The 23,312-nt window shown below is 36.0% G+C and overlaps 1 protein-coding gene across 1 annotated transcript; it reads right to left on the bottom strand.

The window, feature by feature from the left end:
* Window positions 1–7,051: 7,051 nt before the first annotated feature.
* On the bottom strand, window positions 7,052–7,564 carry LOC142163814 (uncharacterized). The gene is made up of 2 exons (XM_075220960.1): window positions 7,439–7,564; window positions 7,052–7,312 (listed from the first exon to the last, which is right to left on the bottom strand). Exons 1-2 carry the CDS (start codon window positions 7,562–7,564, stop codon window positions 7,052–7,054), a joined length of 387 nt encoding a protein of 128 aa, XP_075077061.1.
* Window positions 7,565–23,312: the final 15,748 nt, after the last annotated feature.

The following is a 23,312-nucleotide window of genomic DNA, read 5'->3' as shown; positions in this document are numbered from 1 at the left end:
CCGTACCGATCCCCAGACTCTACTAAACTTGTCCGTGAGTTGTGAGACCTAAGTAACCTAGTGCTCTGATACCAACTTGTCACGACCCAGATTTCCCACCATCGAGTGTCGTGATGGCGCCTACTATCGGAGCTAGGCAAGCCAAATATTTAAAACACCTTTCCTGCTTGCTTTCAAACAATATAATAAACGCGACAAAATTTAAGCGGAAGACTTTAAATCTAAAGCAACTGAAAACATAAAGTGCGGAAGTTTAATACACATCAATACCCAAGGTCTGGTGTCACTAGCTCACGGACTACTACAGAATACTACAAACAATGTCTGAATGGAAATACATCATGTTTGTCGGATACAAGGTGAACAAACAAAAAACATGGAAAGGGGCTTCGGCCTGCGAACGCCAGCTAGGCTACCTCGAGAGTCCCTGGACTGAAAATAGCTCCCAGAAGTCCTACTGTTGTGGTCCGTAAGCTGCTCCTTGATCTGTGCACAGAGTGTAGCATCAGCACAACCGACCCCATGTGCTGGTAAGTGCCTGGCCTAACCCGGCGAAGTAGTGACGAGGCTAAACAGGACCTACCACAATTAACATGTACAGATATATATACAAATGCAAGAAAACAATAACAAGATAATATAAAGTAAAGCTGGGAGGGGACATGCTATCGGGGAGTAACAGATAAAAATGAAATATCGGAAATAAACAGAAGAAACTCCGGTTCTCATGATATATATATATACATATATATATATATATATATATATATATATATATATATATATATATAGTGGACGGCATGCCACACGATCCCATAATATCATATATAAGTGGACGGCGTGCCACACGATCCAATAATATCATATATAAGTGGACGGCGTGCCACACGATCCCATAATATCATACAAAAGTGGACGGCGTGCCACACAATCCCATAATATCATATAAAAGTGGACGGCGTGCCACACGATCCTATAATATCATATATAAAAGTGGACGGCGTGCCACACGATCCCATAATATAATTCGAAACATCTGATTTTGTTAGGAGAGTCCCATGAGGGGAAATCAACAACATATTACTCTAACCCGGCAAGGGTACAACTAACAGCCCAAAATATCCCGACAAGGAAGAGTATATATATCTAACAGCCCAAAATATCCCGGCAAGGGAGTAATCACAACACACTCTCTTTTTAGAATCCCTTCTTCCTCAACTAACACATTCATGTTCGAGCTAACGCTCCAAAAGTACACCAATCACAATTTTACCTCAACCGTTCACATTATATGAAACTCATCAAATAATCAAGGAGATTGTGTCACGTTATTCAAATTAAAAGCAATTAAGACTCATGGTCATGCTAGACTCCGGTGCATAGATAACCGTCACCATGCCTATACACCGTACTCCACATTAGCAAGTAGCAAATAACATCCTAATCCTATTCCCTCAAGCCAAAGTTAGAACAAACACTTACCTCGATGCCTTGAACACCACTCAAGTCTCAATTATAGCTTTACCTCTTGATTCCACCACCAATCCGCTCGAATCTAGTCATAAGTTACTTAATCCCATTAATAATTACTAAATGAATCACTCCCAATGCATGAAAATAATTTTTACAAGGTTTTTCCCAAAAAGGTCAAAAACACCCCCAGACCCACGTGATCGAAACTCGAGGTTCGGACCAAAACCCGGTTAACCATTCTCCCACAATTCCAAATATATGATTTGTTTTGAAATCGGACCTCAAATTGAGGTCCAACTTCTCAATTTGTAGAAAACCTAGGTTCTACCCAAAACACCCAATTTCCCCCATGAAAATCTTTGATTTGAATTTGAGATCATGGTAAAAGATGTCAAGGAATAAAGAAATTAAGTTAGAAATCACTTACCAATCGTTTTGGAGAAGAAAAGTTGTTTGGAAAATCGCCTCTTAGGTTTTGGGTTTTTGAAAAGTGGATAAAATGACTGAAAATCCCGAATTTATATATATGCTGGGGGCTGGCACGGACCGCGCAGAAATGCACCGCGGCCGCGTGGCTGCCAGCTTGGACCGCGCGGAAATGTACCGCGGCCGCATCGAGGGAGGGAAGAGGTGGGCTCTCCGAACCCACCCAGTGCGGACCGTACTGATTTGGTGCGCGACCGCGTTGGTCGACCTGGCTACCGACCCTCTGAACCCCCACCACGTGGACCGCAAAGGAAAGCACTGCGGTCGTGTGGCTGCCAGCGCGGACCACGCAGAAACGGCCGCGGCTACGTTGGGCCTGCAACACCTGAACCTGCATTTTTTTTTAAGTCTAAGGCCTCCCGGGCCCCATTCAAAACTAACCCGAGCCCTCGAGGCTCCAAACCAAACATACATATGATTTTAAAAACATCTTACGGTCGCATTTGTGCGATCAAATCGCCAAAATAACATCATATACATAGAATCAAGCCTCAAAACACATGATTTTCTTTCAACTTTCATAAAACTCTAATTCCCCATTTTAAGTCCGAAATACGTCATATGACGTCCGTTTTTAGCCAAACTTTATAAATAGTGCTTAAAACATATTTAAGACTCGTACCGGGTGTCGGAACCAAAATACGAGCTAAATACCACAGTTTTCTGATCAATTTCCTTCTTCATTTTCCTTAATTAATCTCAGAAAACAATTTCACACAAAATTTCATTTCTCGGGCTTGGGACCCCGGAATTTAATTCCGGGCACACGCCCAAGTCCCATATTTTTCTACGGACCCTCCGGGACCGTCGAATCACGGGTCTGGGTCCGTTTACCTAAAATGTTGACCGAAGTCAATATTATGCATATTAATATCAAAATCCATCAAATTTTTCACATAATTCACATATTCTAACATAAAAACTTTCCGGCTACGCGCCCAAACTGTGCACGCAAATCGAGGCAACTAAAAGCGAGATTTTCAAGGCCTCGGAAGTGCGGAACAAGGAAGAACTACGGTGATGACCCTTTGGGTCGTCACAGTCTTACAAACAGTTGATTGAATCAGTTAGGCACAGGCTAAATCCTTTCGTTCAGTCTTATCTCATTCGAGGATTCCCCCTAGCCATGCAAGTATGGTTGTATGAGTGTTGCTCCTCCGTCAACATTGATATAGCTACAAAGATTTCTAATTCAATTCCTCGCATACTAAATTGGTCAGCTACTAAGGCTCAGATTTGGTTAGCTGCAATTGAAGACAAAATGATCAAGCTTGAACTGATGAAGGTAAATGGTCTTTATTTATGATAATACAATTTATCTACAAAAATATCTACAATCTGTATACATACTCTACCTTAAACAAGCTAATTTACTTTTTTCACCATTCAGTTCACCAACATAAATGAATCACCTGAAGAGCTTTCACTAATGTCTTTGCCTGATAAAGTTGAGTACATAATTGAAGAGGTTGAACATATTTCTGAGAATCCAAAAGTTTATGCTTCTCCATTGGAACCCAAAGAATCAATTGAAAAAGAGAAAAATGAGTCTATTCTTCGTAAAATAAAAAAGTTAAAAAGACGTGTTGAGAAGGTAACATGTAGGCATTGTGATTTATATATAATAGTGTATCTGTTTTTAATTCATATTTCTGAAGTTAACTATGTATTTTTTAATTATGTAGGTCGATGAAAATCTTGAAGATTTTAAGAAAGATGTATTTGAAGAACTAGGTAGTCTTCGAGACCTAATAAAGGATTCAATCAAGATTGTTTTGCAGATGATAAACAATCCAAATGATCCAGTTGATGCAAAGGTAACATTTGAATCGTAATCATATTAACAAAACTATTTATGTCACCTCTAAAATATATATCCTAACTAATATAAAACTTACAGTTTGCTGGGAGTTCAACAAAAAACATTGGCCAACCAAAAGACAAGAACAATCAGTAATTTCAGTTCAATAGTGGTGAACCAGTGCAGGTCAGCCCCAGCAAAACAGGTATCTACAATATATCTCCAGTATATCTACAATTAAATACAAAATATCTACAAAATAACTACAAATTATTTAGGAGTTAACTACAATTTGTCTACATTATATATACACAATATATACAATTAAATCAAGCTTATTTACACAGCTATACAGATTTATGTAGCTATTATGACACACCTTCATATCTTCATAAATTGTACCTTAAGCCAATACTATCCAGTATTATTTAACACTTTTAATGAAAAAAACAGAACATGTTGAATGTGCACATGGTGAAGAAAATCATCCAGCACGTGTTGATTTATATACACATTTTGAAGGGGTTGTTGATGAAGAGAATGCAGGTATAAAATTGTTTTCAGAGATATTTTCTTTTTGTTTCAATATTTTTACCATTCTATTAAGTTATATAAATATGGTGTTACAGAGAGGGAAGATATTCATGCACAATCTCCAATTCACGGAGTGACAGTAGCAGCTCAAAGAGAACAGCAGAATCCGGAAGATGACAATGTAGGTGAAGAGGCAGAGTATGTGAATGTAGGTGATTCAGAAGAATCCGAAGGTGAGAAGAAGGAGGTTACCTTTGATGATTTCGAGCTGCCTGATAACTTCTCCCATTTGGTTAAGTTCGACGAGCCTATACAAGATGAAACAACACCCGTGCATTAAGGTAGAACAAGGCAGCCGGGAAAGCATGCCCGATCACCATTTCTCCCTTTATACAGTTTTGGTGGCAGCACCTCGGTTGGACCTCAAATATTTCACCTCAAACACATGTTTACTAATGTTATTGGTCAAAATGTAGACTCTGAGCTGTTGGATCAATTCCACAATTGGTTATACCACGGTACCGACACAGGTCCAAAGAGGTTAGGTTGCACAATTTGACACTTTTATTCCAGTATTCATCTTTTATACATCCACTTCATTCAACAATTTTATTTTTATTTCTATTTGTTTATATAGGAGGAAGGCTCCGTATTCTATAAAGGACAACCAAATTAAGCCATGGTTAGATCTTGGAGTTGAAAATGTTGACAAGAAGGAGTGGTTCTTTTCCCTGGTACACCCATGACAAGTCCTTAATGACTCGATAAGATTCAATGTATTTGATTTGTAGATAAATTATAGATAGTTTGTATTCTGAATGAATAGATGCTTTGTATTCTGATTGTAGATGAATTGTAGTTATTTGTAGTTTTATGTAGAATATTTTGAGATAACTTGTAGAATAAATGCAATATATTTTTGTTGCAGCACATTAATGTTATAATGTATTACTTGAGAAAAAGAGGCAAGTATGGCCCCCACAACAAGACCAGATTTACTACAACAGATTGTGTGTTCAAGACTAGGATTGATCATATTTATGAAAAGTTCAAAAATTCTCCTCAAGAAAAGAAGTTTTCTGTTGTCAAACCCCAGGGCGTTGTAGCAGAATATATATTAGGGTATAGACTACTCGCAAATGTCGCATAGGATGAAGTTGATTATGTCATCATGCCCGTCAACATTGTAGAAAAATTACACTGGGTGTTGGTTGTTTTTGACATTGTAGAAAGGTGTCTTTAAGCGTATGATTCCATGGTCTCTTCACACAATCACCCTATTGTTGAATCTTGTGTCGAAAAGTTTTCTATTATTATCCCTTTGTATTTGTCATGCATCGGGTTTTATGGGAAGCGTAAAGACATCAACTTCAAGAATACAAAAGCATACATTGAGAAAGTTGTTACTGACCCTCTTAACATTCAGTGGATCGTCGGAGAGATACCACAGCAAAAAGAAGGATCACTGTAACAAAAATCTTCTTTCTTTCTATACATTTAACCCTTTTTTCTTATGGTTTGGTAAATATTGACATTTTTTTATCTTTTGCAGTGATTGTGGTGTATTTGTTGCTGACTTTGCAGAGTATGTTAGTATTGAAGAATTATCAATTCCACCAGAAGACCTTTCTGATATTGACCAACACCGTAGACGTTATGGAGCGCTACTTTGGGACTATGCTAGAAAGAAGAAGGAGCTTGGGGCAATAAGTGATAGTGAAGTGACAGGCAAATTGGCAAGGATGAAAGGTGCACCAGCTTTGAATGAGAAAACATGAGAAACAATTGTGTAGTTGATGCTAGTTTATAAGATAGATTGTAGAGAACTTTTTGAACAATTTATTATGTTTTAATTGTAGCAGACTTGTGCTACAATTATAGTAGCCTTTGTTTCTTTTTTCTTATCCAGTATTGTAGTTCAAATGGAAATATATTGTTGGGTTTATATTCACTTGTTGAATCTTTATAGTACATTATCTTCATTATTTTTAGCATTTAAATCCTTTCCAACTAAAATTTTATACAGTTATTCTGATCTACATTATTTTTACCATAAAGCTTCTTTCTACCTGAATTTTAATCTATATATTATGTCAGCTACAGATATTGTAGTTTTTTTGTAGTTGTATTTGTAGATAATTTGTAGATTATTTTAACAGTGTGTTTTGTTTCTTTTATATTCATTTTTTGAATGTAAACAATACTTCGTCTACAATATTTTAAGTTTTAACTACTTTCCTACAGATTTATAGAAATATCTGTAGAAAAATCCTAACTAACTACATTATGATCTTTAAAAAAAACATGTATTTTTTTTTTGTAGTTTTATTGTAGATAAACTGCAAAAATACATTAACAACTATGTAAAGGATTCCATATATAGTAAAAAAGTTCTAGATTATATATATAGAAAACATTCATAAACAAATCAATCTATGAAAGTATTATCTCAATATAGAAAAATCCTAACTAACTACATTGCGATCTTAAAAAAACCAACGATTACACATCAAAATCTGTTATCCAAAACTAACCAACAAATTTTATGAAATATTCTATTAACTACATACAATTTTATTTCTTTTTGGGTGCATTCTTGCAAGATCTTTTGTTATGCCCTTCTCCTCTGCAGTTGCCACATGAAACTTTGTACTTGTTTGAACTTATTTCATCATATGTTTTGTATCTTTCTTTTTGAGGTCTTCCTGGCTGCATTTTCCCTCCTTTAGGTGGATTTACTACTTCTTTAGTTATATGTTATGGCACATTCCATTTGCTTTCATCAGGCAGCGGATTTACTGGTATTTCATAAGTACGCAAGAGGTACGCCCTTGGGTAATAAGAAGAACAATATTCTTCAAAAGACTCATCCATTTGTCTTAAAGTAGCCAAAGCATGTGGACAAGGTAGTTCATCAAGCTGGAATTGCCTATAACTACATTTCTTGTTTTCAAGACAAACAATATAGCGCCTCACACCATCTATTACTGTATGGATATAGTTTGTTGAAACCCTCACCTACGAGTACATTGCAAACAAAAAAACAATTCATATACAGTTAAAACCAAGATATATACAAAATATCTACAAAAAATCTACATTGTGTTGTTTATGAATTTGATTCAATAAATAATCAGATCTTACTCTAAGCTTGTGCGACAATGTTCTGTTGTCATCCAACTCTTTGTTGAATTTGTATCCAAGGTATGTGAATGTACCCTTTGCTTTCAATAATTTTTCTTTCATCCAACGTTCAAGAAGGATCCTCATATACTCTAATAGTTCTATTATCGGTAGCTCTCTTGCATATTTTGTTACAGCATTCAACGACTCTTCAATGTTTGATGTTATAGTCTAAGTTCTGTTCACCGTAGCATGTACTCGAGACCATCTATGATATCCAATATATTATAAGTATGCTTTAACACGGGGGTCAACCTCCTCAATATTTGACATTCTTTCATTAAATTCATCAAGTGTGTATGACCGCGCTGTGGCAAAGTATAATTCACTTAGCTTAAGATGTCCCTTCTTGAACTTTGCCCGTATATTTGTCCAAATATGCCACATGCAAGAATAATGTGGCATGCCGGGATAAACAATAGATGTTGCCTTCAAGATACTCTCATTCCGATCCAAAACAACACACATATTTGGTCTTTCACCATACGCGAGCTTGAATTGCTCAAAAACCCACTTCTATGATGTGTCATTCTCTGAATCAACAACATCATATGCCAATGGTAATATGGTACCTACATTATGTAGCAAGAAGCAATTAATTGGCTGCAGTAAAAATACAGAAGAAGACATATATATACAAACTACAATTATTCTACAATTAATTTGCAAGTACTACAAAAAACATACAAGCTACAATATTTCTACAAATAAAACTTCAGTACCTGCTGCATCCATTGTACTGGCTGTTAGTATTATTCCCATGTATGCTGACTTTAAAAATGTCCCATCAACTACTACAACTGGCCTACAATATTCTCAACCATTGATTGGCGTACAAATCGCAACAAATACATACAAGAAGCAGTCATCGTCTGTCTTCTTCAATTTCACTACAGACCCCTGATAAGTCTTCTCTAGAATATACAAATAACTAGGCAATTTGTTGTAGGAGTCAGCAGGATGACCTCTCAAAAACTGTAAAGCCTTTTCCTTTGCTCTCCAGGCTTGCATGTAGGTTAGATTCACGCCATGTTCAGACAACATGTCAAATTGAATGACTTTTGGGGTGTAAATTGTCTTAGGATCAGAATATTTTGGAATAATCATGCTACCAACTACCATGGCAGTAAGTTTGCGTTGTATGAATGTATTGTCCATTAAAGAGCATATGCGCTGGCTGTCGAAATTTCTGACCTTGAAGATTGCAGAATCATTTATGCTAGTTGCCTTGAAGTGCCATGTACAATTTTCACCAACACATCAGCCAGTAGCTACAAAATAAATACATTTTAAGCAATTGGTTAAAATTTATATTTAAAAAAATTGTTTTAGCTTAAACGATCACATTATACAATCTATATACAACATAACTACAATTCAACTACAATTCTGTTAAACATTATCACAACGAAAACTGAAGAAGTAAAAGATTACAAATAAACTACAAAATTAAAAAAATAATAATCTTGACTATTCATATGTTCATACCTTCTAGCACTAAATCTTTTAACCTTGCATTGGAACTTGTGCATGACAGAATAGTGCTTCACTGCAGTTGCAATTGTTTCATTGTCTTGGTATACTTGTCCTACTTCAATAGAACTTGGTTTACTATCTGTTATTATTATACTTTCATATTCCTCTATAACGGGAGATGTTGGCATATCAAGTAACTTTAGTATTCTAGACGAACCTGCATGAAAATAAATATAAATATTGTTATCTTCAATTTGTAGAAAATTTGTAGATAATTTGTAGAAAGGTTGAAATTCTGTATTTCATATTAATTTTTTAAATGTTTTGTAATTTTAATGTAGAATACATGTAGAAATTTTGTAGATATTTCAAAAATCCATACTGATATATATATATATATATATATATATATATATATATATATATATATATATATATATATATATAATTTATTTGTAGTTTATTTGTAGATAAAGTGTAGTTCATTGACAATGTACCAGAATTTCATAGAAAAAATAACATCCCACACCTGCAGCTGTGTTCTCATTGGTGATACTCAATTCCATATTGAAATCGCGAATAGTTATACATAGCGGATATGATCCTAAGTTTTTGTTTTCCTTTTTCGTCTCCATGTATACACGAACACCCATATCGTACCTAATTTCCATTGGAGGACAATGCTCGTTGACAATGTATTTGATTTCTATAATTTTTTTTGATGTATCAATCATTAATTGTTGTACTATTGTCGAAATCAATAGACTATAACTCGCATCGTCACTGACTACAATGCTATCGACCTCGAATTCTCTAAATCTCCCATAGTTATCCCAATTCCCATTCAGTTGTAGCATAATTGATATTTTCGCCATAATTGCTTTTGTTGCAGAAGAATTGTAGAATTGAGAAAATGTTGAAACAGAGTTTATCGCAAAAACAGAGTACGGAAATTTTGTAACGAAGTCGACGATAGTTATTACTGTGCGTAATTTGCGTTGTGGAAGATCTGAAAAATATTAAATTTCCCTTTTTTAGCGCGCCTAAATAAGGAATCTTACAGCTACAATGATTCCTTATTTAATGCATTGTATATATTATGTAAAAATACTATTAGCATGAAGGGTAATATGCAAACTTCGAACATATTTGGTAATATAGTTTCATATATGGTATAGGAACGAAAATTTCCTATAAAAAAAAAACCCATGAAATTCCCTTTTCATTGATTGGCCCAAATTAAATGTGAGCCTACAAGATGGCTTCTCCCACTTCAACTTCAAATTTTCACTTAGGTACTCCATTAGCCCAATTCTTCTACCGATGAAGCCCCACCAAGAAACCCCAACACCATCAGTCCATGGCCCATTCTCGAACAAAAACCTCATAACTAACCTACCAAGCCCCAAACAAAAGAAATTGGGTATTATCACTTTTAATCCGCGCTAAAAACTATTTATATTTGGTAGCCAAAAAAGTATATAAAACTTGTATAATTTTTATATATAACATACAAAATGTGTGTATATATATATACATAATATATATATTTCAACCATTATTTTTACCGCAGCTATACAGTGTCATTTTTCCAAAAAACAATCGGCATCAGACCACAACCCATGAACCCTCCGTGAATATCCTAAATTGAAGAATTAACCTAAATAGTTATCCACCACCCGCTTAAACTAAAAAAAAAGTAGCTGACAAATATATAATCCACATATAATATATGTATAGCTATATATAACCAATATATAATTTATATATACTGGCTAGGAAAAGTAAAATTTGAATCTGGTTAGTTATTTGTGTAAGATCCCGAACATAAGTAGTGATATTACTTCCTTTTTAATCGTTCTCTTGGTTTTCGAATACATATCCTAAAGAGTAAGTAAATCAAATTTTGATTTCACCTATAAATATGATAAATTACTTCTCATTAAACGTTACAGAATTCTGAATATGCAACAACGGGAGTACATAATTTATTCTGACCAGCTAACAACGTACATTACATAAGAGTGTTTATTGTTAATAATATGTTATTTTGGTGTGTAGAAGCCTTTTTTTATAGAAATGATCATTTAAAAAAAAATCTGTATATTTAATTTTATTAATAAATAACAAAGGAAACAAATAATAAATTTATTCTTAAAAATCGATTTAATTAAGCAGGTATAAAGATTTTTTAATCTATATTAGCTTGATTAATTAGGAAAATAAAATCGCATGTGATGACGCCTCTTTTTGCTTAAACAATAATATCATTAAATTACTAAGTTTGTTTTGGGTAAAATTTTATGGTATTTGATATTTGTTGGCCGTCTTATAGATTTCCGCCTGGTAGAGCCAATTAAATGGAAAAAACGCCTCTTAGTAAGGGTTTCTTCATGTTCAGAATTTGAATTCGAAACCCCTATTAAGAACAGTGGAATCACATCCATCTCACGCATACCAATGTACGTTCGTGATTATAATATATATACAGTCAGGTCTCTCTATAACAGTCAGGGCCGGCTCTAATGTATATCCAAGTAAGGCTTTTGCCTTAGTTTGGGGGCCCATTTTTTAAAAATAATAGATTTATAGGTATTAAAAATATATATATTTAGCACTTTTCGTATAAAAATAAAGTTTTTCTAGCAGTTGCCTCAAAGAAAAGAAGTTTTCAAGATTATAATTGATAAAATCTTACTTAAGATTAACAATCTCAAAGAAAAGAGGTTTTCAAGATTATAATTGATAAAATCTTACCTAAGATTAACAATGTGTCAAGATAGATTAAATTTGTTGGCTATATTATCAATTGAAAAAGAATTATTAGAGGAAATCGATTATAAAAAATTATTAACAATATTTTTAAAAATAATTTAGGCCTCATATTAAACTTTGGTTTTAGGCCACACATATGTTTGAGCCGCCTTTGATAACAACATTCCTATATAATAACACTTCACTGTAAAAGCCAAGTTTTTCCGGAACTAATTTTTATGTTATGTTATATCATATGTTCTCTATAACAGCACTTTACTATAACATCCAAAACTATTCGGAACAAACAAAGCTGTTATAAAGAAGTTTGATTGTACTCCTAACTAATTAGTTGTAGTAAAACTTTATTTAGGGATAGAGGTCCCACATAAATCACTTACAAAAAGTTGATAACAAAAGGTAGTGGAGGGTGATACAGTAAATGGCATAGCCACACATATGTTTGAGTCACCTCTAATAACAACATTCCTATATAATAACATTTTACTATAAAAGTCAAGTCTTTTCGGAACTAATTTTTATGTTATGTTATATCATATGTTATCGATAACAACATTTCACTATAACATCCAAAACTATTCGAAACAAATGAGGTTATTATAGAGAGGTTTTACTGTACTCCCAAGTAGTTATAGTAGAACTTGATTATTTAGGGATAGAGGTCCCATATAAATCACTTACAAAAAGTTGATAACAAAAGGCAGTGGAGGGTGATATAGAGCGTGTTTGGATTGGCTCAACTTTTAAGCTATTTTTAAATGTTTGGAGTGTTTGACAAAAAAATAACTTAAAAAAAGCTAAAAACCACAAGTTAAATATCCCAACTTTTCCGTTTTTGACTTAAAAGCCATCTTATCTTGACCAAAGAAATTACTTACTTGTCCCTTATAAATTTTACTAATCCCAAAATCACCCTCATCAAACAAATCCTAAAATATCCAACTACTCCCACTTTCTGTTCATCTTCTTTCCTCTTCTTCTCCTTTATCTTCAATCTTTATGTAAGTTCATTCTTTCTTCTTTTCTTATTCATCTTGTTATATGCTTTTTCTTTGAGGTATTTATATACCCAGATTATCCCAAACCTGGTTTTAAGACTTTACATTTAAAAAAAAATTTGGTAACAATCTTTTTGCAAGTTTTTATGTTTGGTCATGGTCCGCTTATATAGAAATTGAGGTTTGTCAGATTGTTACATAATAAGCAAGAGGAAGATGTAGGTTCTTGATTTGTTTTCGGTGATATTTTTGTCTTTTTAACAGAAAAAAATGTTTACTAGCACTTGTTTACCAAACACTTCAATAACTTTTTTCAAGTTTCAACATTTTTATCCAAACAGATAACTGTTTATTTATAAAATAAGTCACAGCCATTTTTTTAAGTCAATCCAAACGGGCTCATATTAAATGGCATAGGTACCCATAGATAATTACACGTCCATTTTTGCTGGATATAGTACCATAGTGGAGCTCCTTCAATAAGCACATGCATGTAATCATCAACAATGCCAGAACACTGTTCAGGACTACTTGGGAATCCAAGGTTGATTACTGCTCCATTTGAAGTATTTGGAGTTCTCTTTGGTACAAGCCATTAATCATTAAAAAAAATGTTTTCTAGGGAAGGAATGAAAAATATTTTGGAAAAGTGTATATATTAAATTTTAATAATGATATTAGCAAATTAAATAGTATTTCGATGAACTTCGTCCGTAACTCATAAGAGAAAAAAACTATTTTTGCTCTTTTTATGAAAATGATCTCCTTGAAAATAGTACTCCATTGTTAAATTTTGATGTTTATGTGGCAGAAAATAGCTTGCATATTTCGGTGGTTTTTTTTTAATTCTTGTAAATACTAAAGATTCAAAATTTTGTTGAAAGATGTACCTTATCAATAATTCAAACTATAGGTGAAAATTATTTTACAACCATGAAGCATCAATGCTTGTCTTGCCTCTGCAGGGCAAGTAGGTGCCGAAGGATATTATTATTCACAACCAATATCTAAATGCACATCTCGAATCGTCACATCACATTCGAGTAAAAGATAAATGACAAATTCGACTGGTGTGCACGTACCTTTTTTCTACCTTTGGGAAATTAAATGACTAAATGTAAAATCAAACATTTAAAGAAGGAAATGCCAAATCAACCATCCCACGTTCTTTGGAATAGTCATTTTCTGTTTTACAGTTTTTCTTTTACTTTTCCTGAATCTTTTCGAGGAAAACTTTTTGAAGAAATTTTCAGAAAGCTTTTAAAAAAAAAAATTATTGAGGAAATTAATATTTTTAACAAGATTTATACTGTTAAATAAAAGGCCTTTCTGAAAAGTATTTTGAATAAATTCTAAAAAATTGTACAAGATTATTCAGTCAAGTGTCTATGTATTGTTCTTTAGTGGGAAATGGTCAAAAAAAAAAAAAAATCGCACTATCCGAAAATTGAGCAATTTTCTTATTGTGTTAGACTTTTGGTATAATATTTGTCACACCTCCTTTTTTCCTACACTCGAGAGGGAGTGTATAAGAGAGTTTTTTTCAACTTGAAGTGACAATCGAAACGGGATTATTTATTTATTAAATTCAGAGTCGCCACTTGGGATAATTTTATGGTGTCCCAACTCACCGGTTCAAATCCAGAATCGAGGAAAAGATTGACTCTGTATTACAGTCCGCGGACCAGAAATCGGGGTAAGGAATTCTGTTAACCCGGGAGAAGGTGTTAGGCATTTCCGAGTTCCGTGGTTCTAACACGGTTGCTCAACTGTTATAATCGGCCTATTATCTAATTTTAATACATTTTTAACCTATGTGCATTTTATTCTTTTAAACCGATTTTATTTAATTATTTTTAGGAGAGATTCAACGTCATCTAAAACACGTCTTGAACCACGTCACATAAATGCACCCGCAGTCCAAGACACATTTTATTTAACGTTGTTAGGATTTTGATTTGGGTCACATAAATGCGCACCCGAGTTTAGGAAAGTAATTTTTAAAATAGCGCGCCTAAAGCAACTACGCGTTTTTCAACTTTGCGAGGGCCATGGAAAATTCGCTAAATGGCCCGCCTCGATTTCTAAGGACAAAACATTAATTAAATGAGGGCCGTGCATTTAAGATTTTTGTTTGGCACGGCACGCCTCGAATTATTCTAACCAAGAGGTTGCTAAACTAAATTATGAAGGCCATAATTATATCTTACTTAATACGACTCACCTCAAATTTGCTTTTAAGAGCCCAATTAATTGACTAAGGCAAGGTTTAATGTGATTCTGATATTTTGCCAAGGGTTCGAACCTGCCCAACAACTAATGGGCCTTGGTTAACACGTACTCTTAACCAGGAAACGGGGCATAAGGGGCGAAAATGATCCAAGTCCTATTCACAAGTACTTGGGCCCAAGGTGAGCCCAATTTTAGAAACCTGGAGCTACCTCAAACAGGACTCATTATCGAGCCTTCACAACGTATAAGCAGTGATTGAAACAACAAAAGATCGAGATAACTCCAAATGGCTAAACAAAGAATTACCATATAGACAACAGTTTTAAAATCATCCTTTAATTGACCAATGGATAATTACATGAAAGCTTTAGCAATGCCATGATTTTGAAAACAATTAGAGGTCTAATTCTTGAGCAACTGTACAGCAGATGACTCTAAATTTTCAAAGCCTTAAATTAACTTGAAGTGCTGATATGGAATTTAAACCTTAATTAGACTTCAAATTAATATAACTTATAGGACTAAATAACCAAGCTCTTACAATAACCGAACATGCTCAATTAAATACTGACAGTATCCAAACCAGCAATTAAAATCCCATTTCACCTGAACCTCAAAAATCAAACCAAAGTTCTCAACATGCTTAGGCATTTCACACTTAGTAAAAAAACAAATGCAAAATACAAAGCATGTAGCTAATACCTTAATCAGCAGAAAAACAACTGTGAAACACCATATACATTTTGATCCCAAATAGGAGTCTCAACCTATATACATATTCAATTGCCTATACAAGACTTGCTCACACCACTTCTGAATATGCTATTTACCTTGGGACTAAACATTTAACTGTAATCCCAAACCAGATTTATAATAGGCAAATATTAGCTTATATAACACTTATCATTATAGTTTTACTACATAATGCTAAAGCAGTAGATATAGAGAAACACTAAATTAAGCACAGCTTGTATTCCATCAAGTTTCTACTCGAATTACACAGTCAACATGAGCCAGAGAGATACCTGGAAAGCAAAAAAAACAGAAAGATGAGAAGATTAGCAACAGGCAATAGCAGTCAGCCTAGATTCAACCACTCAGCAAATGAAATCAGCTCAGGAATGTCAATGGAACAGTAGAAAAATAAATCCAAAAAACCAGCTCTAAACCAACTCTTGAGTCCCAGATTCAAGACCTTTCTAATCAGATGCCATGACTTAAAAATAACCTTTTCAAAAAATTTTTAAACTAACACTAGAAATCCAGAAGCTGAATTTTAAAGTAATTCAAGCAATTTCAACAAAAGAATCCAGAAAATCAAGTTGTTATTTCTGAATTCACTCCTAAATTCCCAGCCGTTTTAGTTTTTTGTCAGTCTTTTTCTCTTCAAAAATCCCCTTGAGCTTGAAGAATGGATAGCTTTATAGGCAAGGCACTGGGGCAGCCTAAAGAAATCAGATTTTTCATTTTGACCCTTTTCATATTTTCGTTTTTGTTCAAAAGTCCTTAGTTTAAAACATTAGATTTCATATAAGTCCCCACCCCAGCTTCTTAGAAGCTTCCTAATTCAGGAAGCTTCCTAATTCAGTTTTTAAGATTCCCTCCATCAAACTTCCCAAACTAACCTTTAAGACCCCACTATTTACTTCAGAATTCCAGAGGTGAGCCAAACTGACCCGACTCAAACTGGTATGGGTCTGAGACCCAAATTGAATTCCCTCTTGGGCTCCTGATTATTTTAAAACAAAGCCCAGTTCAAGCCAAGCAGAAATCCAAAATGAAGGATTGACCGAATTGGGAATTCAAGCCAATCAGAGAAAAAACCAAAAAACCTTTTAAGAGGAAACAGAAATAGAAGACAAGACGGGGATGAACTAAATGATAGAACCAATGAATTAGACATGCTATTAAGCTAAATATGCAACATGGACGGACGAACAAACGAACCTATGATGAAGAGAAGAAAAACGAATACAGCAAAGAATAAAATAAAATCAAAATGACAAAAAGAAATCATGCAAGACCAGCAAACGAACAGAAAATACCTAACAAGGACGGCCCACCTTGAAGTCACTCTTCGACCTTTCGATTTTGACCGAAAGGGGTCTTAATCATGTGTTCTCAGAGGAAAACACATGAACAAGATCCCTCTTGGCCTCAATCTTTACTAACTCTGCCGATTTTGAGATATTAAAATTTTAGGTTTCATGTTTCGATTTAAGATTCGATGAGTTCGGGCAAGATTTGAGGGTAATGGAGTGTGGATTTGGAAAGATGGGAGTGAGGGGGTTCTAGGGTATGAATTTCTGGTGGATTGGGGGTGGCGCCGCCGACGGATGGTGGTGGGAATTTGGGGCGGCTGCTAGGGTTCTAGTTAGTCTCTGAGGGATGAACTGAGAGAGATGAGAGATGGTGAGGGGGAAATCTGAGGTTCCAACAATTATATACTAAACACACGCTCAGTTCCTGTCCGTTGAATAAAAGGAAATCAACGGCTCCGATTGGATAACAACGAAACGAGGTCGTTTGGTTTTAGTGGGGAAAGGGACCGGGTATGGGCGGATTCGGGCTGGTTTGTGAATGGGTATGGGGCGAAAAGAATTTGGGCCTGCTGAAAAATCAACTGAACAGCCCAACAACTTTTATTCCCAATTCCTTTCCTTTCATAAATTCCTTTTCCCCCTTTTTTAATTATTTCGAAACTTTTTTTTTACTTTCCCCCTTTTTAAAAATAAAAATAAAAATAAAACCTACACTAATTCCCAAACAAAATTGATCCTAATAAATTAAATTAATTAACTAATAATTACCACAATTAATTAAAAACCCAATTAAGGAAAAACTACCAAAATCAAAAACTAAACTTAAAATGTGCAAAATAAATTATATTTTATGATTTTTCCCATTTTTATAAAACAACTAATTTGTTAATTAATCCTAACATGTATAATTAAATCCTAAATGCAAATTCAACATGTTTTGGTATTTTTCATTAATTAAACAAAGTTAACATGCGCAGACAAATGCAAATAATTAACGAAAAATGCTATAAAATCTACGAAATTTCAAATAATGGAAAATTTTATTTTGTTTTGAATTTGTGGGAGTAATTCATATAGGGCAAAAATCACGTGCTTACAGCTGCCCCTCTTTGCTCGGGAACATGAAGAGTTTTCGTGCAAAGATAAAGTGAGCGGATACGAGCGATTTTTTGCCCGTTTGAATACTCCGTGGGAAGCATTTTTTGAAAGATTTTTGACCGCACCCTGCCTCTGAGGTTGCCTACATATTCTTGGCTATAAAGGAATCAGGTCAGTGTAGTTCAGGAATGTTTGGTAGCTGGGACTACCATAAAGCTGTGATTTCACTATTGTTGTTGTTGCTGCTGCTTACTGAACCCCCTTATTACACCATGTCAAAATAAAAAGAAGCTAGACTAGACTATGATCTATGAGTTACAAGAGATCCTATCTATATCTTCAAACTTGCTCTTGTGGTTCCTGTTGCCATATTGACTTGTATTCTCCCGGTGAGACCCCTTTGTTGCCGCCTTGAATTGTAATCTGAGATGTTTTCCCTTTCTCCATGTGGATGGCTGACTGCCAACTACACTTGAGATATTTTCCCTTTCTCTAGGTGGACGCCTAACTGCTGAACTTGAATGTATTCCCTGATCTCCAGGCGGGCTCCTGATTGCTGCACTTGATATGTATTCTCATGCTCTCCAGGCGGGCTCCTGATTGCTGAACTTGAAATGTATTCCCATGCTCTCCAGGCGGGCTCCTGATTGCTGAACTTGAATGTATTCCCATGCTTTCCAGACGGGCTCCTGATTGCTAAACTTGAAATGTATTCCCATGCTCTCTAGGCGGGCTCTTGATTGCTAAACTTGAATGTATTCCCATGCTCTCCAGGCGGGCTCCTGATTGCTGAACTTGAAATGTATTCCCTGCTCTCCAGGAGGGCTCATGACTACTAATTTGAAATGTATTCCCTGCTCTCCAGGCGGGATCCTGACTTCAACAAAATAGACAAAAACAAAGAATATTTTCTGCCCCAGTTTGGTATATGGGCACATATGTAAGTGTAAAACGAATCATATTACCAAATATCAATAAGAACTTGAAAGCTAAAACTTGAATTGTACTCCCTTATTCTCCAGGCAGGCTCCTGACTGCTGACTTGAAATGTATTCCCTGCTCTCTAGGAGGGCTCCTGATTGCTGACTTGAAATGTATTCACTGCTCTCCAGGCGGGCTCCTGATTGCTAAACCTGAAATGTATTCCTTTGTTCTCCAGGCGGGCTCCTGACTGCTAACTTGAAATGTATTCCCTGCTCTCCAAGCGGGCTCCTGACTTCAACAAAATAGACAAAAACAAAGAAAATTTTCTACCCCAGTTTCAATCAAAGGAAAATCTTGTCAGTTTAAAATGGTGGTTAGTTGATGGCATTCTTGCTGAAGGTATCTTCGCTGCCATGTTTTGTTTTTGACCTACTTTCCCGAATTGGCCCTGAACCGCTTGACTTTATATCTGACTTTAAAACCCCATGACCTTTGACGACCCGAGTGTTCTATACCCATACTGTTGTTTTACACCTTTGGTCCCTTTATCTAAACCTTTTCATCTCCCATGACATTACCAAATTATTCCACCGATGAAACTTCCGGTGATTCCTTGTATCCCACTTTACATCATGTTGTCTTTGGTATGTTCTGGCCAAACTGTTCTTCACAATTTTGGAAATTGGTAATGAGTTTTGAAATCCTTTCTCATTTGCTTTGAACAAGACTGACATTGAAATATCTTAGAAAAAATAAACCCTAAAAGAAATGAAATGCAATGACTTTGAGAGTTAAGGATAAGAAGAATTCAAAACTGGGTGACTGCTAAAAAGGGAAAAAGAAAAGAGACTTATCTGAGTAGAACAGCTGGTACCAATGATCATGAAATGCATTTCGGATTAATCGCCCCAGTCTGTCTAACCGATCAACTTTCAGTTGCCATACTTTGTTGCCCCGGAACTCCACAACCTGATTTCTTCACCCAAACCTTGACCTTGTTCATCCTACGGCGCCCTGAAATGTTTTCACCAACAGACCTCTCTCATTTGTTCATCTCTCAACTCACTTTCGCCTCAAGGTGCCCGTGAAGGTTTTCACCAATAAGACTCTCTCATTTTTTATTTCTCTCAGCTCCCGTCGCCTTATGGTGCCCGTGAGGGTTTTCGCCAATAAGACTCTCATTTTCATTATTTTTCTGCTTGGACCAGAGTGTTGCCCCTGATATGAATCACCCCTACCTGCTCGACTTGGCATTTCTCGAATACTGATCAGAAGGTCTTTCTTTGGACCGTAATGTAGGCTTTTGGATATGGTTAGAAAGAAAGGGTATCAAAGGCTCTAAACAATTCAAATAGGTTAAAAATAACAACTTTCGGAATCATATTTCTCACAATGACCATAACTTCTACCCCATTTTCTTGCTCAAGGACTTCTGGATTTTGTTTTAATGAGACCAAACCGTGAGGCTGCCTATGTATCCTTAAAAGGAATTAGGTCGAGCGTAGCTCATGTCATAGAAATTGCTTCGTTGTTGCGATTTTTCTTTTTCTGTTCTTCTTCTTTCCTTTCTTTCTTCTTTTTCTCTTTTTGTTGCATTGTTGTTTTGTTATTTTGTTTGTTTTTTTCCTTTTCTTTTCTCTCTTTTTTTTCTTCTTTTTTTTCATTCCTTTCTCTCTTTTTTTCCTTCTCTCTTTTTTCATTCTTTTCTTTTCTTTTTTCCTTTCCTCATCTTTCGCGTTTGCGTTTCTGATCTTTGCTACTGATTCCAAAAGAGGGATACAAAAGGATGTAAATAAGGCTCAAAGGGGGTATCAAAGGATAAAGTGTTTAGATAGCAGAACAAAATGCATTCGTCATTCCAATCTTCAAAATATGCTAAGTACAAGCAAATACAATTTAACCAAAGAAATCATACATAATATCTTTTGACTGCATCAGAATTGATAGCCATTTCTGCACATTTGCCTTCTATATCTGTTAGATATAAATCACCATGGGACAACACTCTTGTTACGACGAACGACCCCTTCCAGTTTGGGGCAAACTTATCTTTTGCTTCAGCCTGATAAGGAAGAATGCATTTCAATACTAACTGACCCACTTCAAACTTCCGTGGACGCACCTTCTTTTTATATGCTCTTGTCATTCTCTGTTGATACAACTGGCCATGACATACTGCTGCTAATCTTTTCTCATCAATCAAACTCAATTGTTCCAGGGGGGTTTTAACCCATTCATCATCGTCAATTTTGGCTTCTGCAACAATCCGAAGGGATGGAAGTTCAACTTCCGTGAGTATCACTGCTTCCGTGCTATATACCAACAAATAAGGAGTTACCCCTACTGAAGTGCGAACAGTAATGCGATAACCCAACAATGCAAAAGGCAGCTTCTCATGCCATTGCCTGGACCCTTCCACCATTTTCCGAAGTATCTTTTTTATGTTCTTGTTGGCTGCCTCGACTGCTCCATTCGCCTTGGGGCGGTATGGGGTGGAATAACGATGTGTAATCTTAAACTGTTGACACACTTCTTTCATCAAATGACTGTTGAGATTAGCCCCATTATCTGTGATGATCACCTTTGGGATCCCGAACCGACAAATGATGTTTGAGTGCACAAAATCGACCACTGCTTTCTTGGTCACAAACTTGAAAGTTTTAGCTTCCACCCACTTGGTGAAATAATCAATGTCCACTAGAATAAACCTGTGCCCATTGGACGCTGCTGGCTCGATTGGCCCAATGACATCCATGCCCCAAGCAACAAAGGGCCATGGTGCGGACATTGTATGCAATTCAGATGGTGGGGAATGGATCAAATCTCCGTGCACTTGGCATTGATGACACTTGCGCACGAAACTGATACAATCTCGCGCCATAGTGAGCCAATAATAACCTACTCGAAGAATCTTCTTTGCCAGCACATGCCCACTCATGTACGGTCCACAAACTCCAGAATGCACTTCTATCATGATAGTTGTGGCCTGTCTAGCATCTATGCATCTCAACAATCCAAGATCCGGAGTTCTTTTGTACAGAACCCCTCAACTGAAGAAAAATCCGTTTGCCAAACGCCGAATTGTTCTCTTTTGATCACATGTGGCTTGTACTGGATATAACCTCATCCTGATATACTCCTTGATATCATGAAACCAAGGCTCACCGTCAAGTTCTTCTTCCACCACATTACAGTAAGCATGCTGATCATGGACCTAAATATGCAAGGGGCCCACATAAGCCTTATCTGGGTGATGTAACATTGATGCCAGAGTAGCCAAAGCATCAGCAACCTCATTATGGATCCTTGGAATATGCTTGAACTATACTGATCGAAACCGCTGACAAGGATCATGCAAACATTGCCGGTACGGTATGAGTTTTAAATCTCGTATTTCCCATTCCCCTTGGATATGGTGCACTAGAAGGTCCGAGTCTCCCAAGACCAAGACTTCCTGGACACCCATGTCTGCAGCCAACCTCAAACCCAAAATGCACGCCTCGTACTCAGCCATGTTGTTAGTACAGTAGAAATGAAGTTGAACGGTAACAGGGTAGTGATGCCCCGTTTCAGAAAGTATGGCTCCTATCCCAACGCCCTTCATATTAGCAGCTCTGTCAAAGAAAAGTTTCCACCCTGGCTCCCCAACTGGTCCCCACTCATCAATGTGCATGACCTCTTCATCAGGGAAGTAAGTCTTCAAAGGCTCATATTCCTCATCCACTGGGTTCTCAGCCAAATGATCGGCCAATGCCTGGGCTTTCATCGCAGTCCTAGTCACATAGACGATGTCAAATTCTATGAGCAAGATCTGCCATATTGCGAGCCTCCCTGTAGGCATAGCCTTCTGAAAGATATACTTTAACGGATCCAAATGAGAGATGAGGTAAGTAGTGTAAGAGGACAAATAGTGCTTCAACTTCTGTGCTACCCAAGTTAGGGCGCAACATGTCCTCTCAAGGTGAGTGTACTTAACTTCGTAAGACGTGAACTTCTTGCTAAGATAATAGATGGCTTGCTCCTTCCTACCAGTGATGTCATGCTAACCCAATACACAGCCAAAGGAATTGTCCAGGACCGTCAAATACAGAATCAAAGGTCTCCCCGATTCTAGTGGCACCAACACAGGCGGGTTTGATAAATACCCTTTTATCTTATAAAATGCTTATTGACACTCGTCTGTCCACTTGACCGCGACATCTTTCTTCAACAGCTTGAAGATAGGCTCACTGGTTGTTGTAAGCTAAGCAATGAACCTGTTGATGTAGTTCAACCTTCCTAATAGACTCA

Source organism: Nicotiana tabacum, chromosome 1 (assembly GCF_000715075.1).
Source record: "Nicotiana tabacum cultivar K326 chromosome 1, ASM71507v2, whole genome shotgun sequence".
Lineage (NCBI taxonomy): Eukaryota > Viridiplantae > Streptophyta > Magnoliopsida > Solanales > Solanaceae > Nicotiana > Nicotiana tabacum.
Note: the sequence above shows the minus strand (reverse complement) of the source record. Positions and strands in the feature narration are given on the sequence as shown.